This window comes from Anneissia japonica, unplaced genomic scaffold (genome assembly GCF_011630105.1).
Source record: "Anneissia japonica isolate Jap-2015-1 unplaced genomic scaffold, ASM1163010v1 scaffold287598_len761594_cov195, whole genome shotgun sequence".
NCBI lineage: Eukaryota > Metazoa > Echinodermata > Crinoidea > Comatulida > Comatulidae > Anneissia > Anneissia japonica.
Window position 1 is genome coordinate 548,839 of NW_022705477.1, and position 26,796 is coordinate 575,634.

Below are 26,796 nucleotides of genomic sequence, written 5' to 3' on the forward strand. Positions count from 1 at the left end.
CCCTATATACTTTATCGCAACAAAACCATGATAATTGGGAGAAACAAATTCTCCTAATTATTTATATTGCAGATAGAGAGAACCCAACTATTAATAATTGCCCGTCCGACCAGGTTATACAACTAGCAAGTAGTGAACAAAGTAGAACGATTACACTTCCTGACTCAACTGTGTGGGACGCAATTGATAGTGATCCAGAAAAAATAGTCCTGTACGATTCGGATGAGTTTTTTCCTGGAAAGACTAGCATTACTCACATCTACACGGATTTTTCCTGTAACAGAAATATATGCGAGTTTACAGTCACATTAGGTTGGTATTTCTTGTAAAATCAATTAATCAATACATTCATTCATTTATTCTTTATTCCACATGTTTTTTTTTTCTTTATCATACAATACACAATGTTTGGTAAAATCAACTAAGTATACAGCACACCGAGAATTGCCAATCAATCAGGCGATCGATCGATCGACCGATCGATAGACATCAGTCAGTCAGTCAGCCAATCAGTTAGTCAGTCAGTCAATCAGTCAGTCAGTCAGGCATTCATTCATTAATTCATTTAGTTAGTCCGTCAGTCAGTCAGTCAATCAGTCAGTCAGTCAGTCAGTCAGTCAGTCAATCAGTCAGTCATTCAGACAATCAATCAGCCAATCAGTCAATTAGTCAGTCAGTCAATCAATCAGTCAATCAATCAATCAATCAATCAATCAATCAATCAATCAATCAATCAATCAATCAGTCAATCAATCACTCAATCAGTGAATAATCAATTAACCAATTATCGATCATCAATCAAGCAAATTAATCAATTTACTTATTCATTAATTCATACATTCACGTATTTGTTTTCTTTTTCATACAATAAAAAATGTCACAATTTGTGGGGAAGGAAAACAGCAAGTGAAGCTTTTAACAATGGATCTCTTTTTAAATAACTATTATATAATGGAAAAAAAAAACCCAGTAATTTTATATGCAATAATGGTAATAAATGAAAAATTGATAAATACACAAATAAGATTTCAATCAAAAAATCAATTAGTTATTTATTTGATGGCACAATCGATCAATCAATCGATCAGTCAGTCAGGCAGCCATTCAGATAATCAATCAGTCAATCATTATATTGATCAATCAATGGTACAGAAACAACACCCATTAATACAATTCTATAAAATGTGATCAATCATGCCTTTTTTTAGTGTTAATTCTGATCACTGTATATTTATGTATTATTTATTTTTGAAATACGTACTCTCATAAATAACTTCTTATATAGGCTCACGCGTGACAAGTAAAGCCCTTTTCTATTGTTGATTCTGATCACTGTATAATCAATCTGTGAATGTTATTATTCATCCAGTAAGTGTTAAGTTAAAATTGTATTTTAATAAAAAAAAAAAAAGCTGGAACTTACTATAATTAACGTTGAGTGACGTTTCGTCCAGCTCCGCTGAACTTCTTCAGACGACTGACCCGTTGGATTGATCACGAGTCAGCTGGCGAGGAATGCTGCGCAGTAGCGGGTCCCAAGTCCTGGATAGTTGAAAACGGAGTCCTCCTTTTCGGTTCAAACTAGGGTCCTCTACCCTCTCCCAGATCGCCTCTTTAACCCCTCTTTCGAACCACTTATCCTCTTTATCTAGGATAAGAACGTCTGGTTTGGATGTGTGTCCAGAAGTTTTGAGGTGTTGGAAGACTGCCGATTCTTGTGCTTCACTTGTATTAGGTCTGCGATGTTGGTTGACTCTGGCTCGTAAAGCTTGCTGTGTCTCCCCTATGGTTTCGCTGCAACCTGGTGATGAGCACTTAATCCCATAGCCAACGTGTGAAGTTTTCTCTTTTGGTGTTCTGTCCTTTGCTTTTACTAGTTTCCCTCGGAGGGTATTGATTGGTTTGAGACTAGATTGAATTCCAAACTTACGTAGTGATTTCTTGATTTTCTCTGAGTATCCCTTAAATATGGCAATATGACTCTAGCATTAATGTTTTTAGTGGTGGGGGTTTGGCGTTTCTTTTCTGGGTTATGTCTATTAGCCTTTTGAAATGCCCAGAAAGGATACCCGCATTTCTTTAAGGCGTTTCTAATGTGTAGTTTCTCATAAGCTATCTCTCCTGGGTCAGAACTGCATTTGCTCTGTATTCTAGTGTGGTGATAATTCCTATCTTGTGTATAAGGGGATGGTGTGAGTCAAACTGCAAGTAGTGATCGGTGTGGGTAGGCTTCCTGTACACCTTCGAACTTAATGTTCCCTTTTCTTTTACGGTAATAAGCGTATCAAGAAAAGCAAGCTTGCCATCAACTGATTTATCTTGAGTAAACTTAATATTTCCGTCTAAATTGTTTATGAAATTGAAGAAAGATGTATCTTCATTTTTCTCAAGGATAACAAACGTATCGTCTACATATCGTAACCATAACCGTGGAGGTGATCCCTGATAGGTTTCAAAGATACATTGTTCAAAATTTTCCATGTAAAGATTAACAATTATAGGGGAAATCGGTGATCCCATAGCACATCCATGTTTTTGGATGTAGAAACTGCTGTTGTAAGAGAAATAGGTCGTACTTAAGCACAAATCAAGTATATCAATAATTTGATCCACCGATAGATTCGTTCTTTAAAAACCAAAATAGAGGCCTAAACATCACTGTATAATGTTTAGGCCTATATTTTGGTTTTTAATTTTGTTATTATTCATAGTAATAATGGAATGATCAATCTATATCATCCTCTTTTTTGTGATTTTGATTTTATAAAATTATAGTGTTCATCATAATGGACCTTTCCGCTAAGCACCGCCCGTTGGATATTGTTGCCAAGGTCCCACAAAACGACAGCTACTCGCCTGGTTTTCACGAGAGCCCTAGTATCCTGATCGGGAGCTACCCGTTAGCGCTAATACGGTTAGCAAGCGCTATCGGTTAGCAAGTTGAGGGCGTTTCTATCATCAACCAATCACACGTCCGCGTTTACAATTTCCAGTTTCTTATTGGCCAGTGATTTGATCATCATATTGTTGGTATCCGGATCGGGATTTTCTCGCATGGACGCACGGCAGCTAACGGTTAGCAGGATCCGGATCCTGCTAACCGTTAGCTGCCGTGTGAGAACATATCCCGGATACTGCTAACGGTTAGCGCTAACCGATCGGGCGTTCTCACGCAGGTGCTAACGGTTAGCTCCCGATCCGGATACTAGGGCTCTCGTTAGAACCAGACTTAAGTGTGTTAAAACATACACAAACATGTACGTTTGTGGGATAACACGTGTGCTTGTTAGACATGCGCGTATTCCTGGCCCTGATTTGATTGGTCAGTTGCTAAGCTTGACACTCCAGGGAAGGTCCACTACAGTAATTGTTGTGATAATGATGCCAATAGTATTAATGTCGATGACGGCGTTATTTCACAAATTGACTATAATAAAATTGAAGATTGTTCGATTCCATTGACAGTAAACTAACTCATAACTCATTGCTAACAGCAATTGATAGACCATTAATGCGACATATCGATTGTATTATGACTTCCATATAATGCTTATTTTCCTGCTACCTGATAATTTTATTTTAATGACTTCCATATAATGCTTATTTTCCTGCTACCTGTGGAACAAAGAATATCGTAAGTACCAAACATCATTGTATCATAGTTTTGCCTGATACAATCCAAATACACCTTAGCTAAGTATTTAAATGTAATACGATAGAAAAAAGAGTTACACTCTGTATGTAGATTGCGCAGTAGGTAATAAGTAAAATTCTTTATCCATTAGCTTAGCAAACACCCAGAATTCGAGTCGTTTGGTCGCTGCGATTGAACTAACTTCCCATATAATATCGTACGCCGAATTGCTCTATAAATAATGCATTTTTGTTACTATTTCTCTATTTTAACTAAACAGTTCTTGTAAGGGCATAATGGTGTACAAACTTTTATTTGGAAATGCATCAATATGTTAATAATTAGGCCGTTTTTAAGGTTCGTACCAAAAACGGTACTATTTATACGGCTGATAATTGACAAGAAAAACAGTTTATGTTCTAATCTTAAATTCTCAATTGAAAGATTTAAAACTAACTTCCAATATAATCTGGTATGATAAATTGCACTATAAATAAAGCACTGTATTATATTTCTCCAATTAATCAACAGTTCTTGTAAGCGCATACCAGTAATGGTTTACAACATTTTACTTTGAAATGCATAAATAAGTTAATAATTAGGCCTTTTGTTAAGGCTTTTAACACAAATCGGTATTATTTATACGACTGTTACTTGAAGAGAAAAATATTATAAGTTCTAATCTTAAATTTTCAATTCAAGATTAATGTAGTTAAATATACAAAGTAAGAAATTAAGATATTGAGTTTTTAATTTTTATGTTCACGTGTAATAGCTCAACACAACAATAATATTATTGTTAACGAACCATAGGGGGAAACGTTAACAATGGAAAGGGTTAGAAACAATACCATAAGGCGAAAATACTGACGCTAAGGCGAAATGTTAACGACGTTAAGGAGAAATATAGACAAAGGCTTTTTCTCCCTAGGTGTCAGTTAGAAGCTTAGATATCCATAGGGGGATACTAAAACAATGAAGAGGGTTAAAAACAGTACCTTAAGGAGAAAGTAGTATCGCTAAGGGGAAACTAAAACGACGATAATGAGAAATCCCTTAAGCTGTCTCTTATACACATCTAGATGTGTATAAGAGACAGTAATAAGTGTTGGAGAGTCACTGGTTCTTTAATGTGGTAGGCCTATGTATTGTATTGAGGATTGGGCAAACATATTTAAATAATTTATGTTCATAGATTGTGTATTTTTACATTTAGTAATCAGGAAGCTTCAATGGAAGTGAGTTAATTTTGCAGTATTCCTTACTTGTATTTCTTGTTAAATTCCCAAAAAGCTACGGATCCTGATCCTGGAGCCGAATTAGCAATGGCATGTCCTAACAACCAAATCTTAAGAACAGACAGTGGTCTTAACGGTGCAACCGTAACATGGACTACCCCGGTTGTCAACATGGGAGGCAGTGATCTACCTATTACAAGTTCTCATCAACCAGGCGATTTTTTTCTGATTGGAATAACAAACGTAGAAATTACTACAACATACAGTGGTGTTGTCGGATATTGTATGTTCACTATATTAGTTGAAGGTACGTAAGTTCAGTATATCCCATGCACTGCGTCAACAGCCGACGACACTACATAAGACCATCATACCATATGACGCGTCGTTTAACGATGAGAATACCACACTACGACGCTTTGCGCAACGGACGGATCTTTTTTCAAAGACGATTTGCTTGGCATTGACGCGGCGGCCAGCGGACGACTGAGGCATCATTGGTATAATATACACAAACAACTTCTCATAAAAATAACAATACTAACATTTCAACAATTCAGATTCGCCTATTTAAAACACATAGTACAATTCTAAGAACAATCCAATAATTTAATTATACGCCGCTCTATACATCGACGGTGGCGCCCATTTGGTCATTACAGAATTTTTGTTCCCTTTTTTGTTGTAGTTATTATTGGTAAATACATTAAATCTAAAAACATCTAAAATATTGATTTTTTTTCCATGTATTTTGTTTTTTGAAACACAATACTTAATAATTTATATATCTGCATATTTTCAGACAGGGAAAATCCTGTATGGGTTCACAGTTGTAATACTGAATACTTCGCCCTACCGATAGGTGCAGCGACAATGATTTACCCAACAGTAATCGCCACAGATAATTCCGGTGTGCTTGAAGTTGTTTGCTTTTCACAGGTTTGTACAGGTTCCGAACTTGAACCAGGAAGTTATTATGTTGGGTATTACGCAACCGACGAGGGAACATGTACATACAGACAAAAGTGTGAATTCTACGTTACAATCGGAGGCAAGTTTATGCATAAGATTCAACTTGTTTTTTTTTTCTTTGTGTACACAAAATCACTATAATATGTTTACGGCTCATTTTCACTAATGATTTATTAAGCTACCACCCTGACCTTCCAAAAAAAAAAAAAATTAAAAAAAAATCACTGCGTCACGTACGACGAATCTAACTCCTCTTCCTGTGAGCATTAGACGACGCGCGATGCCGTCTGGTGATTGTTGCAGTCTGAGAACAGATCGTCATTGCACGCTCGTCGTGGCGTTGCGTTCTTTATAAATCGCGTCAACTGCAGCCAACGACCTTCGGGCCAGTACCCAGCTTAAAGGCCTGTTTATACTTCAACGATAACGACAACGATAAAATAGCTAGAAAGCAATTGTTCATATGGAAAATAAAAGAAATAAGAGAAGTTTTTACACTAGAACGATTCGATAACGATTTATCAGTTATGCGATAACAACATATTTTGACAAATCAAATCAGATGACGTCATAATCATGAAAAACATTAAAATTGTAGTAGGATAGCAAAGATGTTATCGTTTTTCCATGATTACGATGTCATCTGATTTGATTTGTTAAAATATTTTGTTATCGTATACACGATAAATCGTTATCGAATCGTTCTAGTGTAAACACTTCTCTTTTTCTTTTGTTTTCTATATCAACAATCGCTTTTTAGCTTTTTGATGGTTATCGTTATCGCTGAAGTATAAACAGGCCTTTAGACTTTTTGGTTGCGCGCCGACAGTATAAAATCTAGAACTAAATGACGGCACATAGACTCGTCTGCACATGTTCATACATTAAATTGTAAATTCACCCTAAGAATGATTTCCCCCTGATCCTGGGTCTCGAGCATTCAAAAACTCATAGAGTTACTGTTTCGTCACGATGAAAAGTTCCATGGCGAACGGTGTAGTCGTTGTTCCTGTTTATTTTGTCTTATTGGGGCTACGGGGTTAAATAATTTGATTTAATATTTATGCGTTTGTTTTGAACAATTACAGTGAACACACAGAATACAATTTTAATTGGTCTTGTAAACGAATGTACAGGAAATATTATGAAAGCGTGTTAGAAAATAAGAGACAATTCAATTGATCACTTTCTAATGAGTTTCATAATTGGGGCGTTATCCGTACCGGTATATCATAAAAATATTCATTATCTCAACTGGTTTTGATTTTTTTTTACAATTCTGTTGCAGACGAAGAACCTCCAGCTATAACATGCCCGGATGCGATTACTGGTGTTGCAGATCCGAACCAGTCGTATGCAGCTATGACTTTAGATAATGCCGAGGCCACGGATAACATAGGCGTGACTCACCTGAGTTGCAACCAATTCGGTTCGTCCCATCTGAATATCGGACTGACAACAATAACATGTACAGCAAGAGACGCTGCAAATAACCAAGCTCAGTGTACATATGACGTCACAGTTACTGGTATGAAACGATCTGCGAAAAAGATAATAAACTTGATAAATTCAATTTTGGCAACTATTTGAGTTTCTTACTTTGAAAATTTAACCTGTTATTATTTTTCAATATGAAATTACAAGATAATATTCTTCTGTTTCCGAAAACACTAAAATTGGCTGGTATTCAACTCAAAGATTTCAGTATAAAGTAAAGTATCAGCCAAAACTAACTAGTTACGATCTCTGTCTGTAAATTTCTTAATTGAGTTGGTTCTTAATATGTAATTTATTGCGATAATTTAATCTTAAAGGGTTCTCTGCAAATTTTTATCAAAAACTGATTAGGCATCTAATGAATAATAATATTGTAGGGTATGGTTATATAGTAGGTCTAATATACATGGCTGTGTTAAACCAGGAAACAGTGATAATGAATTTGTGAACATAAATTCGAAACAGGAATCTTTAATTCAGATACTGATAATAATCTTATATTTTCAGATACACAACCACCTACTATCAATTTTTGTCCTGCCACCGTGGAAGTCACTGTCTCACCTTCAGCTTCTTCCGCTGCCGCTTCCTGGTCAAACCCAACTTTTGTAGATAACTCCGGAGTTTCACCCTCCGTGACAAGTTCGCACAATAGTGGCGACACATTCCCTTTAGGTGATACGACCGTGACGTTCACCGCCGTGGATGATGCTGCCCTCACAGTCGAATGTACATTTATCGTAAGACTAGAAGGTAATTCGAATAATTATGTAAGCCCTATATAATTTGAAAAAAGGGCAGAGAGAAAAGTAATACGCCTATAATATACAGGATAAGAGCAGGTATTTACAATTTGTGTTGTATATTATACCTATATTTCTATTACGTTTGGGGTTTTTTGCAGATAATACACCACCTGCGTTTACAAACTGTCCATCAAATATCATCGTTAACACCAGTCCTGGTGAGGCAGCTGGTTCTGCATCATGGGATGTGTTGGAGGCTACGGATAACAGTCTGGTTGCGCCAGTTATAAACGACGCGTCGCATATTGGCGGAAATTATCCGATCGGGGACCACAATATAGTGTTCACAGCAACTGACTTCTCAGGAAACTCGGACACTTGCGAATTTACCGTCACAGTCATAGGTATATTTGAGTACTTTCTTAATAAATAGTTTCCATATAAATATGACCTACGTACTTGTGATTGCTGATGAACTAGGTGGAAGACTTCTGTATTATTATTCGTAATATCTCTGTAACTCCTATAGTTGTATTAAAAAAGAGGTCTCTGGTGGGAATCGAACCCGCAATCTCTCGCTATCTCGGCGAGCGTCATACCGTTTAGACCACTAGTCTCTCTCCATTCATACAACTTGAGGGCTCACTCATGTGGAAAAACTTTTTTTTTTATAGGTAGAAGCTGGTAAATCATAGGAAATAATAGTCAAATCATGTTTTTGCCGATTAGCAATGGGGGACACAAATAATAATATATAAATCAAACAGTGCTCAAATATATAAGAACATAATGTTATCAAACATACTTCGAACTTTCGTTATGAACTGATCAAATCCGATGGGTGACAATTCATTTCGCACTCTATGGTATGCCAATACAACACTAGTTGATGCACACACGTTAAACAGGGATCAATTGATCTCCGAAGAGATACTTTTGTTAACTGAGAAATGTAACACGTGAAGAGATAAACTCTAAATCATATTGCGGTAATTATATATATGATATAGGCCTAATACATAATATAATAGCATTGTAAAATGTGTTTTTTTTTTTAGATAATGAATCTCCTGTGTTTACTAACTGTCCTGAAGACCAATCGGTGCCAACGGATGCATTTCTACCTACGACCACCGTAACTTGGACCGAGCTTATCGCAACGGATAACTCGGGTTTAAATCCCAACATACACCAGACGCACCACCCCAACGACGTGTTTAGACTGGGATCAGAATATGTTGTATACACGGCCTCAGATTTCAGCGCAAATAATGAACAGTGTATCTTTTCCGTAACAGTTTTTGGTAAGCACGTGTTAATCTAAAGTAGGCCTAATCGTGACTGTAAAATAAGATGATAAACAATGGCGGATCCAGCAATTTGAAGTAGAGGGCACTCGGGTAGGGAATTTGTACAGATGGAGGGTCCTGACTACATCAGCCCCACCGATGTTGGGACTGAGGTATACATTTTGTTGTCTGTGGTACCAACAGATTGCTGGAATGGCACGCACGCTCAATCAAGTAAAATGTATTCACAAATTACGTAATTTGCATAGGCATCAAAAGAGGTTGTTGCTTGTCAGTTACATGGAAGGACAAATAAATTGAAATTTAATTTGGGGTCGCCCACAACAATTGGTACCTCCCGGAAGGGGAAAGGCCCCAATGAACATTACGCAACATTAATAATACCGTGCACCAAGACAAACATGAATTTGAATGAAATTTTCATTTTTCTTTTATTTGAAAAAAAAAATGGGGGTGGTGAGGCTCTGATATGTAGGCCTACTCACAGTGGAACAATGAAATATATCCTTATTTTATCTTTTATTTATTCAATTGTTGTGTCTGATGTTACAGATTCTGAAGCTCCTATATTCCATAATGGACCAAGTAACGTAGTCGTCAACACGCAGCCAGGTCTACCTTCAGCCCCCGTCACGTGGCCGCTGGCAGATATTGCACAAGACAACTCACAAGAGTATCCTACCGTCAATTGCACCTACATCTCAGGACATAACTTCAGATTTGGAAACTATTCTGTAGATTGTACTGCTACAGATGCTGCGGGGAATTACGCTGTTCACACATTTCATGTGGCAATAATAGGCGAGTTTTTGTTTATTAAGATTTCCATGGCATACTAGTATAAAAGTATTCTCATACAGACATAACCCTCTTTCCTTTCTGCACACCAAAAACATAAGTCAACTGGCCAGTTTACCAGTTGATAATTCATTTTTCCCATATATGGTGTGTTCTTTTTTGTACATCGAACGCTTCAATAGGCATTCTATGATTCTATCTAGGATTTTATCTTCACCATCGCCATCTTCATCATCACTATCATCATCACCATCATCATCATCATCATCATCATCATCATCATCATTACAACCACTACCACCACCACCATCATTATCATCAGTGTAAAAGGGTTTTTTTTTTATACCATACAACATTCAGCTAAATATTTCAACCTTTTTTTAAACTAGACGAAGAAATTCCCTCATTTCTCAGTCAACCTGAAGACATTCTAGTTGAAACGGATCCCTGGCAACCGTATGCACATATAGATTGGGCTCTCCCAAGCGTGTTCGATAACTCCATGGAAGAAGTGTTCATCAATTCTACTCATCATCCTAACACGACATTTCCTATCGGAGTAACCACAGTTACCTATTGGGCATTCGACTTATTCAAGAACGTCAATACATTTTCATTCAATATAACTGTAATAGGTAAAGTTATTAAAATTTCTGCTATTTGTCATTCGATTTGTTTGATTAATTATGCATGGTTAACTAAAAGTGAGTAGACTGCAAGAATTATTCGTTCATAATTTTGTTGATCCAATTAATTAATGTAATTAATGTACTACGTAATTTTAAAAGACATTTTATTTCTGGAATTCAGAATTTACAAGACAATATAATAATGATTTTAAGCAATTCATATAATAATTTTGCAAATTTCTTATATAAAAATGTCAATATTTAATACCGGTCTCCCTCCAATTGAAGACCCCTCTAATTAAAGACCACCTCTAATTAAAGACCAAATGAACAAATGTCTTTCAACTTTGTTATTCTAATTAGAGACCAAAACTGCTAAAGACCACAGAATCCCCGGTCCCAAAAGTGGTCTTTAATTGGAGGGAGACATGTATATATATACACATGAACCATAAAAATATATATTGATAATTAATATCAAAGTCTATGTCAAATAAGTTTATTTTGCATCAACATATTCATTGAATTATATTAACTTCGTTTTTTTTACAGATATGGAATATCCGGTATTCTACAACCTAACTCAAAATATAAGTGTTCTGACCGAAGAGCGTGTACATTATGCGCATGTCAGCTGGGATGTTGTTGATGTATGGGACAATTCTGGTGAACCGCTAAATATTACGTCCGACTATCATCCCGGCGATATATTCTATGTGGGCGAAACATGGGTGACATATACAGCTATTGACAAATCGGGAAATATCGATATGTATTCTTTTAGTATTCTTGTCATAGGTGAATATACCAACTATTTTTTTTGAACAATAAACGATTATTTAATATCTAGCTATCTTATATGAACTCAATTGATTCCTTTAGCCTATAAACAAGCCGCTACCGACTTCTGCTATTTAAACGTATTCCGTTTCACATTCTAATCTGACACTTAGTATATTTATAGTTGATATTTATATATTTATTCATTTATTAGGTGAAACTATTAATAATTTAATCCATTCTGTGCTATAAAGCGCATAGAGGTATTTTACATTATGCGCTATATAAGTTGACAATTATTACAGTTCAAGATGGGCTTCGTCGCGAGATCAAGCCCACTGGGCTTCCATCCCTGGTTTTACGGCATCGTTATTATTCTAACGTTTGTATAACTGTCGTTATGTACCATGTGATAGAGAAGTTACAAGTCATAAATTATATTTGATTCATTTCAGACAAAGAACTCCCAGAGGTTATATACTGCCCTCCCGATATAACCATTGAGACATGGTACCGGTCTCCTTATGTTAACGTAACATGGACGTCACCAAATATCACAGACAATGTTGGTGTTTTAGAAATCGTATCGAACTACCATTCAGGATATGTGTTCCACCTCGGAGTAACAACAGTTGTTTACAATGCAACAGACACAGCTTTGAACTTTAACCATTGCCATTTTAATATAACTGTTATAGGTAAAAATGTAATTTTTACTTATTGATATAGACATAAATATTGATCATTTTGTTAAAATGTCACTTTCCTAACAACTTTTAAACTTTGTGACGATCACACCTATGAATCTAGGACTTTGGCATCAGTATTTTTTCACAATAATTCATTATCATTATCAGTCAACATGAATGAACTGCGTTCATTATTTTCTTAACCATGACACAGATGTTGAGAAGCCCTACTTTGAAAATTGTTCCTTGGACATTGCGGTACCAAACATTCCCGGATCAGCATATTCTAATGTAACTTGGACAATACCGACAGCCTACGATAACTCTCAAATCCCTCCTCATGTTACCTCGGACGCTGATTCCGGTGATGTCTTTCCACTGTACGATACTATTGTAACATATACAGCAGTCGATGAAAGTAACAATGTCGAGTTGTGCCGTTTCAAAGTCACTGTAAAAGGTAGGTCATATATATATCTGTCTCTTATACACATCTAGATGTGTATAAGAGACAGCTGCAAGAATTAAGACCAATATTTCGGACATGCCTCTGTCCCCCTTTAACGTTTACACGTATGAATGACAAACACAGAAAAGATCAAACTAAAAACTGTATTAGAATAAATCATAGGATAATAGGTACGCAATTAGTAATTTTGTAGCCACTCTAGCGGTATGACAATTGCCCTGTTACCGCGTGGTTGCCGATTGTGTGGGCCTGTGTGTGTTTACGATATTAATAAATAACAGCATCCATTAACAATACCTATTATTTTAATACAGATGTTGATTTACCGTATTTTACCAATTTCACCGATGATGTTCAAGTATTCCTCGACTCAATTCATTCAAACGTAACAGTTGATTGGGACCCACCATATCCGGCCGACAATTCGGGAGTATTACCCCTCCTTGAATCAACTCATCAACCTGGGGATACGTTCCAAGTCGGCGTTACTATGGTAACGTATACAGCTACTGACGAAACAGGAAACACGATGATACACACATTTACAGTCAAGATACGAGTTGCCTTTACAGATCTAAAGACAATTGTAAATATTTCAATTGATATTGATATTTTTTTTTGTAAATTATGATCAAACCTCGTAAGAATTTAATTAAAATATTGCATTGTTTATTTGAAAGTATATAACCAGAGGTAGCGCCAGCAGGTGGGAAAGCTGGGCCCCCGTCAGGACGCGCGGCCCAGTTGTCGCGGGGTCATGTTAAAATCTGTTGGGGAACAGTTAATTAAAATATTTTCTCAGCAAGTCTAAGAGTGCCCTTTTTGGACATCTAGATGTGACATTCTCGGTATATTTGCCTCACTGCCTAACTGTGGTAGGACATATGTGGGCGTGGTCCATCTGTCGGGAGCGACCCCTGAGTTAATTCTACTAATAATAATAAACTAATTTTAATGATAGTCTTTCCTAAACAAACGTATTTAAATTCAATAGTTATTCAACGGAACAGATGATGTGGACATTTTACAAGTATCAGCCATTGCTGTAGACAGAGGAAAAGGCCGCGATCTTACTGACAACGAAATCGACGATTTAGAAGTAATGTTGCTATCAATGTCATCAGCGTCGGAGGATGTAGGGAATAGGGAGCCAAAGGTTATGACAGAGGTGTGTATTTGACAGTGGTACTTGGAAAATAACAAAACAGTAGATGTGGAACTTTTTACATCTTTACAAAAACATACTCCTTCAGCATGAACACAACTATGTATTTAAAGTATAATATGAAAAGAAAGGATATATAAAATAAAAATGAATTAACCTAACGTTTGTACATATATGCAGATTACACATCATTTAAATATTAAAATGAGTGATTTATAAATTGCTAATATCAACTAATATTACAATATTAACTTCACAGCAGTTAACAAAGCAATGATAACAAGGTATATTTTAAAGCGCCATATGGGTAAAAATAACCCACATGTATTTCCACTGTTTGTACAGAGGTAATGTAATAAAAAGTCCTTAAAATTCATAATCTAACTTATTCTAAATCTTTGTTTAAGGAAATAATTAACGTGACAACTACAGTTATCGACCGCAAAAAGGTAAGTAAAATTGTTCTTTTTACGAAAACAATCTGATTATTGATCATAAGCGTTTCCAAGACAGCGTATGAGCTATAATCAATTATTGGGATATTCAATCCCGCGGAAAATGTGCGTAAGTGCTAATGCTAATTGATGAGGCGATCGACTGTAGGCTATCGTCTGAACTTTTGGTTAATAAAGTATTCAGCTATTAATTAAATTCAATGTTTAAGATCAACAAATGGTAAGTAATACTCCTTTATAAACTGCCCGTTTCTTGAGTATTGTCACTAAGGTCCAAAAGGAGAGCATAGACCTAGGCCCTACATAAAACTCGTGTGTTTACGAGACATACGCTTGTTCCCTGGGACTTTTGTGGCCGGGTCAGTTGTTAAGTTTGTTTGGCCCGCAGCTACATTTCTCTTTACTGCAATCACGTATTAAAAATACAATTGAATTTACAAAAATGTACTATAAAATTCTATAAAATACATAAAAATTCTAATTAAAAATTCAAAAAAGTCATTCAGTCATATAAAAATAACACAAAAATTCAAATTCAATATTCAAAATTGAACAAATCAGAAACAAGCAGACAGAATTACATAAAACAAAAAGTAGCAAAATTAAATCAAAACGAGAACACAAAAGGCGTAAAACAAGAAAAACATGAAACAAAGAAACACAAAAAAAAAAAAAAAAAAAGAAGACCGACGAAGAGGAAAATTTGAAACATTAAGAGAGCCATTGGTCAAGGATGGAAATCATATAGTGAATTACCATTCTTTAAACATGTAACTACACACAATTTAGAAGCAAGTAAAATATTCTTTAACTCTTTTTATGTACAGAACATGGTTCATCAGATTGATCTAGTTTTAGCATCCGAGATTCTTTTAAAGGAAATCGTGACAAGACAGACAAACACAACCTTGAAAAAATCATCTAAAACAGTGGGTAGGTATTATTATACATATTACTATCATTTATTATTGCTATTATCATTATAATTATTATTATATAATTAAAAATCATTTATTAATATCATTGTCATTTGTTATTATTAATAATAATATAGGCCTATTATTAAGCATTAATATTATTTTTATTATTATTATTATTATTATTATTATTATTGTTATTATTATTATTATTATTATTATTCTTATTATTATTATGTCTATTATTATTATGTCTATTAAATTCTTGTTAATAACATGAAACATTTCTTTATTTTTCTTTACTAAACAGCATCTAACATCGAACCAGTGGAGAATGCAATTTGGTCTTTCCATTTTCAGGCCAAAGAAAAGAAGTTGGACTCATCGAGGGACAATTCCAAAAAAGCTAAAAATAATGCCAAAGGATTTGTGAGAGTAGATCCAAGCTCGGCAAAAAATGTCCCAGGTAAAAATATATGAACTTCAGCAACTTTAGGAGGTTTCCACTGACTCCGTATACATTGTATTCAATATACCGGTTTTCGCTTAATTGTTATCAGTATGTTTCGTTTGTCTTAAACAAGTTTTTTTTTCTCGATATATTTCGTTTGGCTTAGAAAGTGCAGCGATTATCGTAACATATTATGACAAAGTACTCTTTGAAGAAAGTGAAGGAGATGAGAAATCGGATGTAACTTTCCAACCAGAAGCGTAAGTCCCAATTTATATTGATAATAATGGCCTCTCTCTATCATATACAGTACTCCTATTCGAACAATGTTACCGTCTATAGAACCCCTCCTTTCGGACAACCCTAATAAGAGGACACCACTACATAGGGGGACACAATGTTGTTGGCCGTCAATCAATGAAAATATAATATAACACTATACGGCCAATTAAGGGGACAGTTTTTGGTCCTGGGAAGATGTCCCCTTAATAGGGGTTCTAATATTTTTGTCAGTCTATTTGTTAGCTTCTCTTACACGGCGAATAAAATATCATAAGGCTATGAAATCTTTGTGTTAAATTATCTGTCCATATGAAATATTTTCATTTTGAATGTGTCTGACGTCGTAATTTGGCCTATCTAATGTTTGTATGGACAAGTTTGTGGGCCTACATTCTATTACACTACTGTTCAATGTTTGACATAATGCATTCTGTGGTTTTTTTTTTGTGAAGCGAAAAAGTCTTGGCAGTACCATATGAACTAGCAAGTGGCCGTGGGGAGGCGCTGCTTCTACTGTCGCATTGTTTTTTGGTATTCATTATGGGTATAGCGATCAGAGTGGGTAAGTTCGAATCACAGAATAGACATAGAGCCTTTACATAATAGGCCTAATTCATAAAGACTTGATAATATGTCTACATGCTACTACGTATACCACTACCACTACAGCAAAGCTATTACTGCTAGTAGTACTAATACTACTACTACAACAACTAACATGGTCACCACATACACCTATAGCGGTATCCGAATGTTCTTTTGCAAAGGGAACTAAACTCTTACTCCGGAATCAAACGAAACTTTTAATGTCTAATTTAATCTACGATTTTACATGAACAAATAATATACTTTTTTGTGAATAATGTTTTGAATCGCATATCATTTTAGATGCTGGTTAAGGTTCGAGACTGGAAGTCTAGTAGCATTCATATTTCCAGCTATGGCCCTAATCCTGGTCAGTATTTACTGTCTCGAAATTTAAATATTCATATCTTAATCGAATATGCCTGCGTTGCAGTGGTTGTTCCAGAAGTTTACCAACTGGGCGTCCGACATGTCCAACAGGGAAATTCAATCAGGGTCCCGAAAAAAAGTTCCTGGTATGATTCACGGGGAGAGTTTTTATGGCTCAGTAAATCCCAAATTGTGTTATTAGACCACAACATTAGGGATTGGCAATCAAAATAACGTTATTTGGACAGGCAAATTGTTATTTTTTTGTCCGACGATCTTGTCGTGGCCTCGCACCGCGACGGGTACAGGCCTGTCCAATGGGGAAGGGGAAATGTACCCCACTCCCGGCTGGCTCCATCACTACCGCGTTGAAGCCCTCTAAATACAAATGACATTATTTTATCTTATAATGCCGTTTGATGAGTAGGAAATGTAAAACAAGAATTTAATTCTGTGGTCTAGAGGATTTAAAGCTCGGTTGTCAGAGGTATGATGCCAGGCTAGTGATCTGGAGATCGTGGGTTCGAGTCCCACCCGAGAACAACTTGCATTGCATTTTTTTCGCAATTCTTTTCAAATGTACTGAGTATTCAGTACATTTCCACGTCAGGCAGGGCAAAATTACACCTATACAATTTTCTCCTGACGCAAATCCAGTATTTGTCTATTATTCCATCACGACAGTAACAAATACTATCAAGAATTTAACTATTATAAGGAAAAGTATTAGTAACCTTCCAAATATTCTGTAATATAAGAAAATTATTATATTTTTATTTATTTACCATTAATTTTTTTTTTCAGATTCGGATTATATTAATAGTTTTTATGTTAACGAAAGAAATAAAAGGAAAGAAACGACAAGAATATATTAAAGCTCAAATAAGGTAAATACTGCTACATATGCCTGAAGGAACTCTTTTGTCTCCCTTTTTATCTGTCTTATTTAAAGTTGATAACCTATATGTGATTCTTTCGATAAGCGATATTTCACTGATTTTTTTCACATGCTTTTCCCACAGAGAGTTTAATTGTAATATGATGATTTTATTTGTTTATGCCTAGACGCTGTATAAAATGCAGTTGTTTTTTGATTCCCTACTTCATCCTTACTTGGGTTTTTGCGTTAATGGTGGACGAGCAGTATATATTCTGGTTGATGTTTTATATTCTATTTTCGTTGAATGGCGTATTTGTCGCCCTTTATTGTTACTGTTCATTTGAGGTAATTACTTTTTTGCAAGTATATTTTAGTTACTTATATGATGGAATATAATATCATTGGTTTAAATTTTAAACTGTTATGACTGTCACGGTGTGTGTGTGTGTCCAAAATTAACTTTGAATTCGACGGTTATTTACAGATTACGTTTTCTCTTATAGATGAGTGAAATTCGGCGACAAGATCGGTCATTATCTTCGCAATCACTGAATCGCTCGTCAACCTCTGTCGACAAAATGGTAATTATGCAAGTATACAACTATTAATTTGCTTTAAAAACACGCCATGGGCTTAGTTGTTGAAATTACGTATTCAATGAAAATAAATTTATTGGGCTTTGTTGACGTCAGAAAAAAAATCAACATAGGCCTATATCGAAGTATTTTAGCAATATAATCAAAGCTTGATAGTTTACAATTAGGATTTGTTCCTGTTAATCATATTTGGTATTTCTAAAGTTGTTACTTTGTATTGTATGACGTGGGGGTCTGTAGGCTATATTATTACCATGCAATGTTATTCCGATTCTTTTCGTTAATGTACTTTTCATATCTAATGCCATGTATTTATATTTATGATCTTATAAGAATATGCATTCATATTATTTGTTGTTTTTTTGGCAGGGTGACCCAATAGTATTGGCTTTAGGTAAGTAACTACAATCACAAAACTACAAATATATATATATATATTTATAGCCATAATTATTTGCAATAGATTTGCACAAATATTCATATATTCAAATTGTGATCATTGATTTGCCATTATAACATTTTTATATTGCAAAGCCATTAATTGGCTACCCAAATAGTATTTCAATTTATATCATATTGATGGTATGTTTTGGATGGCATTATTTTGATGATCATGTTATATCCAGAGACACTGAAAGTTGCGCACATGTTGCAGGAGAGCAGCCAGGGTCTAAAACTGATTTAGCTATTAGTAAGACACCGATCATATTTATTCTATTCAGTAATTATAGATATTGTTTGTTCAAATATTGATACCCTTATATATGCTGTCTCTTATACACATCTTAAAGGCTAAACTATGATTATTAACACCATCGCAATGATTAATTTATCCAAAGGGGATTGTTCAAAGAACCGCTGACTATATTTATCCATTCGAACTTGTTGGTTGGAGCACTTCTATTGACGTTAGTGTTTATTGTCAGTTCAGAGACGATGGATTTTCACGTAAGTGAAACCAGGTTTCCATAAAATCGCTTTATTGTTGCCTTTTGACCGTAATCGCTGTCCATGATGCAATCGGGAGGACCAACCAATCAGCGTCATTTAAACAGGTCATTTAAATGGATGAAGTTAAAATTTCCAATAAGACATAGATGGAAGGAAAAACAGTTTAAAGATTCAGACAAAAATAAATGAATCAATTAATTAAAATAATTCTTAATTATTATTTTGAAGTGTTAAAGCTTAATATAAATTTGTGTGCAGTCAGTCTGACTACAATACATTCAGTAAGATGATTAACTAATATCGTATGAAAATGGCAGTTCAGGTGGCATGCTTTTTTTCTTTTCAGATTTTTTGTACTACATTCGGTGTACTGGTTCATTTTTTCTATATGTCTCTTTTAACTTGGTTGATTGTTGAATGCATATACCTGTATATGCTGAAGACCAAAATTCGCTTGGAAGGCAGCATTTCAAAAAAAGCTGGTTACTTTATTTGTGGGTGGGGAGGCGCTGCTTCTACTGTCGCATTGTTTTTTGGCATTCATTATGGGTATAGCGATCAGAGTGGGTAAGTTCGAATCACAGAATAGACATAGAGCCTTTACATAATAGGCCTAATTCATAAAGACTTGATAATATGTCTACATGCTACTACGTATACCACTACCACTACAGCAAAGCTATTACTGCTAGTAGTACTAATACTACTACTACAACAACTAACATGGTCACCACATTCACCTATAGCGGAATCCGAATGTTCTTTTGCAAAGGGAACTAAACTCTTACTCCGGAATCAAACGAAACTTTTAATGTCTAATTTAATCTACGATTTTACATGAACAAATAATATACTTTTTTGTGAATAATGTTTTGAATCGCATATCATTTTAGATGCTGGTTAAGGTTCGAGACTGGAAGTCTAGTAGCATTCATATTTCCAGCTATGGCCCTAATCCTGGTCAGTATTTACTGTCTCGAAATTTAAATATTCATATTTTAATCGAATATGCCTGCGTTGCAGTGGTTGTTCCAGAAGTTTACCAACAGGGCGTCCGACATGTCCAACAGGGAAATTCAATCAGGGTCCCGAAAAAAAAAATTCCTGGTATGATTCACGGGGAGAGTTTTTATGGCTCAGTAAATCCCAAATTGTGTTATTAGACCACAACATTAGGGATTGGCAATCAAAATAACGATATTTGGACAGGCAAATTGTTATTTTTTTGTCCGACGATCTTGTCGTGGCCTCGCACCGCGACGGGTACAGGCCTGTCCAATGGGGAAGGGGAAATGTAACCCCCTCCCGGCTGGCTCCATCACTACCGCGTTGAAGCCCTCTAAATACAAATGACATTATTTTATCTTATAATGCCGTTTGATGAGTAGGAAATGTAAAACAAGAATTTAATTTTGTGGTCTAGAGGATTTAAAGCTCGGTTGTCAAAGGTATGATGCCAGGCTAGTGATCTGGAGATCGTGGGTTCGAGTCCCACCCGAGAACAACTTGCAATTTTTTTCGCAATTCTTTTCAAATGTACTGAGTATTCAGTACATTTCCACGTCAGGCAGGGCAAAATTACACCTATACATGTTTCTCCTGACGCAAATCCAGTTATTGTCTATTTTCCATCACGACAGTAACAAATACTATCTAGAATTTAATTATTATAAAAGGAAAAGTATTAGTAACCTTCCAAATATTCTGTAATATAAGAAAATTATTATATATCTATTTATTTACCATTAATTTTTTTTTTCAGATTCGGATTATATTAATAGTTTTTATGTTAACGAAAGAAATAAAAGGAAAGAAACGACAAGAATATATTAAAGCTCAAATAAGGTAAATACTGCTACATATGCCTGAAGGAACTCTTTTGTCTCCCTTTTTATCTGTCTTATTTAAAGTTGATAACCTATATGTGATTCTTTCGATAAGCGATATTTCACTGATTTTTTTCACATGCTTTTCCCACAGAGAGTTTAATTGTAATATGATGATTTTATTTGTTTATGCCTAGACGCTGTATAGAATGCAGTTGTTTTTTGATTCCCTACTTCATCCTTACTTGGGTTTTTGCGTTAATGGTGGACGAGCAGTATATATTCTGGTTGATGTTTTATATTCTATTTTCGTTGAATGGCGTATTTGTCGCCCTTTATTGTTACTGTTCATTTGAGGTAATTACTTTTTTGCAAGTATATTTTAGTTACTTATATGATGGAATATAATATCATTGGTTTAAATTTTAAACTGTTATGACTGTCACGGTGTGTGTGTGTGTGTGTCCAAAATTAACTTTGAATTCGACGGTTATTTACAGATTACGTTTTCTCTTATAGATGAGTGAAATTCGGCGACAAGATCGGTCATTATCTTCGCAATCACTGAATCGCTCGTCAACCTCTGTCGACAAAATGGTAATTATGCAAGTATACAACTATTAATTTGCTTTAAAAACACGCCATGAGCTTAGTTGTTGAAATTACGTATTCAATGAAAATAAATTTATTGGGCTTTGTTGACGTCAGAAAAAAAATCAACATAGGCCTATATCGAAGTATTTTAGCAATATAATCAAAGCTTGATAGTTTACAATTAGGATTTGTTCCTGTTAATCATATTTGGTATTTCTAAAGTTGTTATTTTGTATTGTATGACGTGGGGGTCTGTAGGCTATATTATTACCATGCAATGTTATTTCGATTCTTTTCGTTAATGTACTTTTCATATCTAATGCCATGTATTTATATTTATGATCTTATAAGAATATGCATTCATATTATTTGTTGTTTTTTTGGCAGGGTGACCCAATAGTATTGGCTTTAGGTAAGTAACTACAATCACAAAACTACACATATATATATATATATTTATAGCCATAATTATTTGCAATAGATTTGCACAAATATTCATATATTCAAATTGTGATCATTGATTTGACATTATAACATTTTTATATTGCAAAGCCATTAATTGGCTACCCAAATAGTATTTCAATTTATATCATATTGATGGTATGTTTTGGATGGCATTATTTTGATGATCATGTTATATCCACAGACACTGAAAGTTGCACACATGTTGCAGGAGAGCAGCCAGGGTCTAAAACTGATTTAGCTATTGGTAAGACACCGATCATATTTATTCTATTCAGTAATTATAGATATTGTTTGTTCAAATATTGATACCCTTATATTTATCATATATCATTCCACGGAGAGGTTACGTGTCGGTCTCTGAACCTCGAGGTCGCGGATTCGAGCCTTTATTGTGCATTTCGCTTGTGTTCAAGGAACTTTACCACATTTGTCATCTCTTCACCCAGGAGTTTAAATGGGTACGCGGTGGTTCAATATTAGGGAGGAAAAAGGCGGAGTGTCCACCCCACCACACGATGCCGAGGCTTAGTGCAATGGGCTAACAGACCATTTCCCTACGCTCAAATAATGAATACGGGACTACATTTACCAAAGTCTCAAAGCGCTCGAGGTGTGGACTAGCACATACAGTAACATTCTTCTCCCCTAAGGGTCTCTTAGTGTCTGGACTACAACAGAACGATTACTGTCATCAATACGGTACTCATCCTCATCATCATAAAAAAAAATAATATTTTTATTATATTTCTTATAATTTCTTGTCATTATTGTTACTATTATTATTATTCCCATTATTATTCCAATAATAAATAGCCCTAAAACTGTACCGTAGATTATCACAGCAAGTTGTACTTTCAACATAACTATATTTTGATAATTGTATTTATAGCATTTTGCTGATGATAGATACTAACAGTTGTGTGAAAGCTGGTACGGAGGAGGCTCAGTCAGACGAAGAAAAAGGTATATAATCCAAAAAATACGCGAATAAAAGTGAACTACATAATTACAATGTATTTGTACTGTTCACCGCTATAATTAGCACATTAGAATTATTAATTGTCGATATTGATTATTTTTAAATAGGAATATTATTATGTGGTTTCTGATGATAAAATATGACATTGGATATAATACAATATACATGTAACACTAAATAATATTAATTTAAATGCTATTTTAAACAAATATAATTGAGTGTTTTGTGCTAAGGTGCTACTCTGTTGGATGATTATGATTATAAATCATTAATAGGCCTACTATGGTGAATATTATTAGAATAATGCATTATCTCTTATCGCTGACCACCACTTAAAATATAATAATACGCTCGAGGTGTGGACTAGCTCATACAGTAACATTCTTCTCCCCTAAGGGTCTCTTAGTGTCTGAACTACAACAGAACGATTACTGTCATCAATACGGTACTCATCCTCATCATCATAAAAAAAATAATATTTTTATTATATTTCTTATAATTTCTTGTCATTATTGTTACTATTATTGTTATTCCCATTATTATTCCAATAATAAATAGCCCTAAAACTGTACCGTAGATTATCACAGCAAGTTGTACTTTCAACATAACTATATTTTGATAATTGTATTTATATCATTTTGCTGATGATAGATACTAACAGTTGTGTGAAAGCTGGTACGGAGGAGGCTCAGTCAGACGAAGAAAAAGGTATATAATCCAAAAAATACGCGAATAAAAGTGAACTACATAATTACAATGTATTTGTACTGTTCACCGCTATAATTAGCACATTAGAATTATTAATTGTCGATATTGATTATTTTTAAATAGGAATATTATTATGTGGTTTCTGATGATAAAATATGACATTGGATATAATACAATATACATGTAACACTAAATAATATTAATTTAAATGCTATTTTAAACAAATATAATTGAGTGTTTTGTGCTAAGGTGCTACTCTGTTGGATGATTATGATTATAAATCATTAATAGGCCTACTATGGTGAATATTATTAGAATAATGCATTATCTCTTATCGCTGACCACCACTTAAAGTATAATAATAATCTTATCAATATACAGAAGACCAGAGTGAATCTGATGAATCAGAGATCCCATCAGACACGGAGTCAGAACCATCTAGTGACGATGGCAGCGAGACGTCTGAAGAGTCTGAAGAAGGTTCAGAACATTCTGCAGAGTCAGATAAAGAAGGTTCTAAGAACGAAGAAAAAGAAGATTCCAATATTAAAAAGAGCGAAAATGAAGAAAGCGATGATTATGATAGCGATGATGCCTGCTTCGGTAAATAAGCCGTTAACTTGGAACAAGAGTTAAGACTTCTGCCGAGATCAATGTTTTAGGTGCTCAGCCAACAATTATCGTATCAAGGGGTTCAAATCTAACAACAATCTGGGTTTTCTTGTAACTAATGATATAAATTATGATACTATCTCATCCATTCAATCTTGTAAATTATATTTTCTATATATATACTGTCTCTTATACACATCTCATAGGCCTATATCGAAGTATTTTAGCAATATAATCAAAGCTTGATAGTTTACAATTAGGATTTGTTCCTGTTAATCATATTTGGAATTAAGTCTCCTCCTAAGAGTTTGTTCTGACAACAAAAGTTTTCATCCTGGCTTGGGCTCGGGCCCTATGGAGATTTTGTTCTTACCCCGAAAATTTTTCATCTTGGTCCGGGCCCCGGATATTGTTTAAAAAATTATTCGAGCGAGTACGGTACACGTCTCAGTAAAGCAGCTTTAACTGGTAATCCCCACAGCTTAAATAATAAAAAAAAAAGTCAATCTTCACAATTCCAATCACCACTACAAGACCATAGGCCTATATCGTTGCTTTTTTGGAGTAATGTACCCGGATTTATTTTTCAATATAGGAACAAAAATGATAGCATTGGAGAGCTCTTCTGGCATAATGATCAATCAAAATTCAAAGGTTCCATCTCTGTATGTGTGGATGATTTTCAGCAATGGAAGTTAAAATAAAAGCCATGTTTTTTAAGGAAATAAAAAACTATTGCACATATCGCTCACTTATTTCAACTTCTGATTTAAATTTTTGCAGTTGTGGCACGTTGTAAGTTTCTAGAAGCATTACTGAAATTAATTAAACTGCTCTAGCTCATAGAACCTTTGTATAAATGCCACAGTGAGCCACGACTCAGGGCTAAAAAGCTTCTCTTTATGAACAGAGTTATATTCAATATCGATTAAAAAAGATGATGAATCATTTTACTATCTTATTATCTTTATTCATGCTTATTATGAACATTTGTATAGGTATAATCACCACCACCACCATAGTAATAATAATAATAATAATAATAATGATAATGGTGATGATAATGACGATGATGATGACGACGATGATGATGATGATGATGATGATGATGATGATGACGATGATGATGATGATGATGATGATGATGATGATGATGATGACGATGATGATGATGATGATGATGATGATGATGACGACGGCGGCGATGTCGACAATGGCGGCGGCGGCGACGATGAAAATGATGATGATGATGATAATAATATTAATAATAATGACAATAATAATAATAATAATAATAATAATAATAATAATAATAATAATAATAATAATAAGGTCAAATAACAGTTTAGAATACACGATTGATTGACTAGTATTATTCGAACGGAGACAATAACGTCCTAATAAATTTCGTCAGACCTTGGTAATACGACATCAATACCTGAACTTTCAATGTATAGTCATTGTTGTTGGTAACTGTTGTTAACTTTTGGATTAAGTTATGGATTATCGATAACGGATACATATATCGAACATCTATACTGTCATACATTATCACAACAAACGAGTCTTTCACTGCAGTAGGAATGCCGCTAGACGCCACATTGATAATCCACACACGTCTTTACTCAGATTATTAAACATAATGGATATAATCTTTAAGGTAAGTCATACAACACAAAAACTATTATTGTACATTATAATTTACTTTCATATATTTTTTGCTCTTTTAACTTAAAAGTAGAGTTTAAAAATACGCTTTTGACAATTCTTAGCAGTTGTTACTTATTCTTGTTTAATATACTTAATTTTTTTTTCTTTGACGTTTCATCTGGCAATGTTTTATGCCGAAATTAAATAAATCAAATCAACTCAAAGCTGCAGAGTCACTTATAAATGCATCTATAAAAACATTGATAAAGATGATGGTTACAAATTTATTATTATATATCATTAAGGCCTATTATAACGGTATACTGTATATTTATTATTATTCTAAAAGGGATCCAGGATATTGGAAATATAATAATAACTATTAGAAAAGTTATTATTAAAATTCAAAAACAATGAAAAAACTCTCGGCCCAGATTTAAATTGGGAATTAATAAAAGTCAGAGTTAAAGACGTTTAAATTTTTTATGGCAAAAAAAAAATAATAAAGAAAAAAAAAAGAAAAAGCGAAAAAAAAAAACCAAAAAAAAC

At 34.5% G+C, this 26,796-nt stretch overlaps 4 protein-coding genes across 6 annotated transcripts in view; all 4 read left to right on the forward strand.

The window, feature by feature from the left end:
- Positions 1-76: 76 nt before the first annotated feature.
- On the forward strand, positions 77-16,530 carry LOC117105576 (hyalin-like; the record flags this gene model as incomplete). Its single annotated transcript, XM_033246756.1, has 20 exons — positions 77-312; positions 3,629-3,634; positions 4,928-5,179; positions 5,675-5,923; positions 7,133-7,372; positions 7,849-8,094; positions 8,246-8,491; positions 9,146-9,391; positions 9,950-10,198; positions 10,585-10,830; positions 11,377-11,622; positions 12,060-12,302; positions 12,508-12,753; positions 13,077-13,348; positions 13,757-13,930; positions 14,335-14,376; positions 15,210-15,315; positions 15,610-15,765; positions 15,917-16,010; positions 16,485-16,530. Coding segments are annotated over exons 3-20 (3,567 nt in total), but the record flags the coding sequence as incomplete, so codon positions are not given.
- A 2-nt stretch (positions 16,531-16,532) lies between these two features.
- On the forward strand, positions 16,533-19,215 carry LOC117105577. The gene is made up of 7 exons (XM_033246757.1): positions 16,533-16,594; positions 16,921-16,987; positions 17,791-17,873; positions 18,052-18,211; positions 18,370-18,447; positions 18,832-18,856; positions 19,118-19,215. The coding sequence occupies exons 2-7, from the start codon at positions 16,973-16,975 to the stop codon at positions 19,213-19,215; spliced, it is 459 nt and encodes a 152-aa protein (XP_033102648.1). The 5' UTR covers positions 16,533-16,594; positions 16,921-16,972.
- Positions 19,216-19,306: 91 nt separating this feature from the next.
- LOC117105544 (adhesion G protein-coupled receptor B1-like) lies at positions 19,307-24,773 on the forward strand. Of its 3 annotated transcripts, none has more exons than XM_033246709.1 (10): positions 19,307-19,410; positions 19,760-19,980; positions 20,307-20,373; positions 21,176-21,258; positions 21,437-21,596; positions 21,759-21,836; positions 22,221-22,245; positions 22,480-22,542; positions 23,205-23,261; positions 24,367-24,773. In XM_033246709.1, exons 1-10 carry the CDS (start codon positions 19,399-19,401, stop codon positions 24,594-24,596), a joined length of 996 nt encoding a protein of 331 aa, XP_033102600.1. In that variant the 5' UTR covers positions 19,307-19,398; the 3' UTR covers positions 24,597-24,773. The 3 variants fall into 3 exon arrangements, with proteins under 3 accessions (XP_033102600.1, XP_033102602.1, XP_033102603.1); XM_033246711.1 differs by having other exon boundaries at positions 22,507-22,542; XM_033246712.1 differs by lacking the exon at positions 22,480-22,542.
- A 1,394-nt stretch (positions 24,774-26,167) lies between these two features.
- The window catches only part of LOC117105578 (type-2 ice-structuring protein-like), a 6,409-nt gene continuing 5,780 nt past the window's right edge, over positions 26,168-26,796 (forward strand). The window contains exon 1 of the mRNA XM_033246758.1: positions 26,168-26,257. Coding sequence (XP_033102649.1) covers positions 26,240-26,257 — 18 coding nt within the window. The 5' untranslated portion in view covers positions 26,168-26,239. The remainder of the gene's footprint in view (positions 26,258-26,796) is intronic.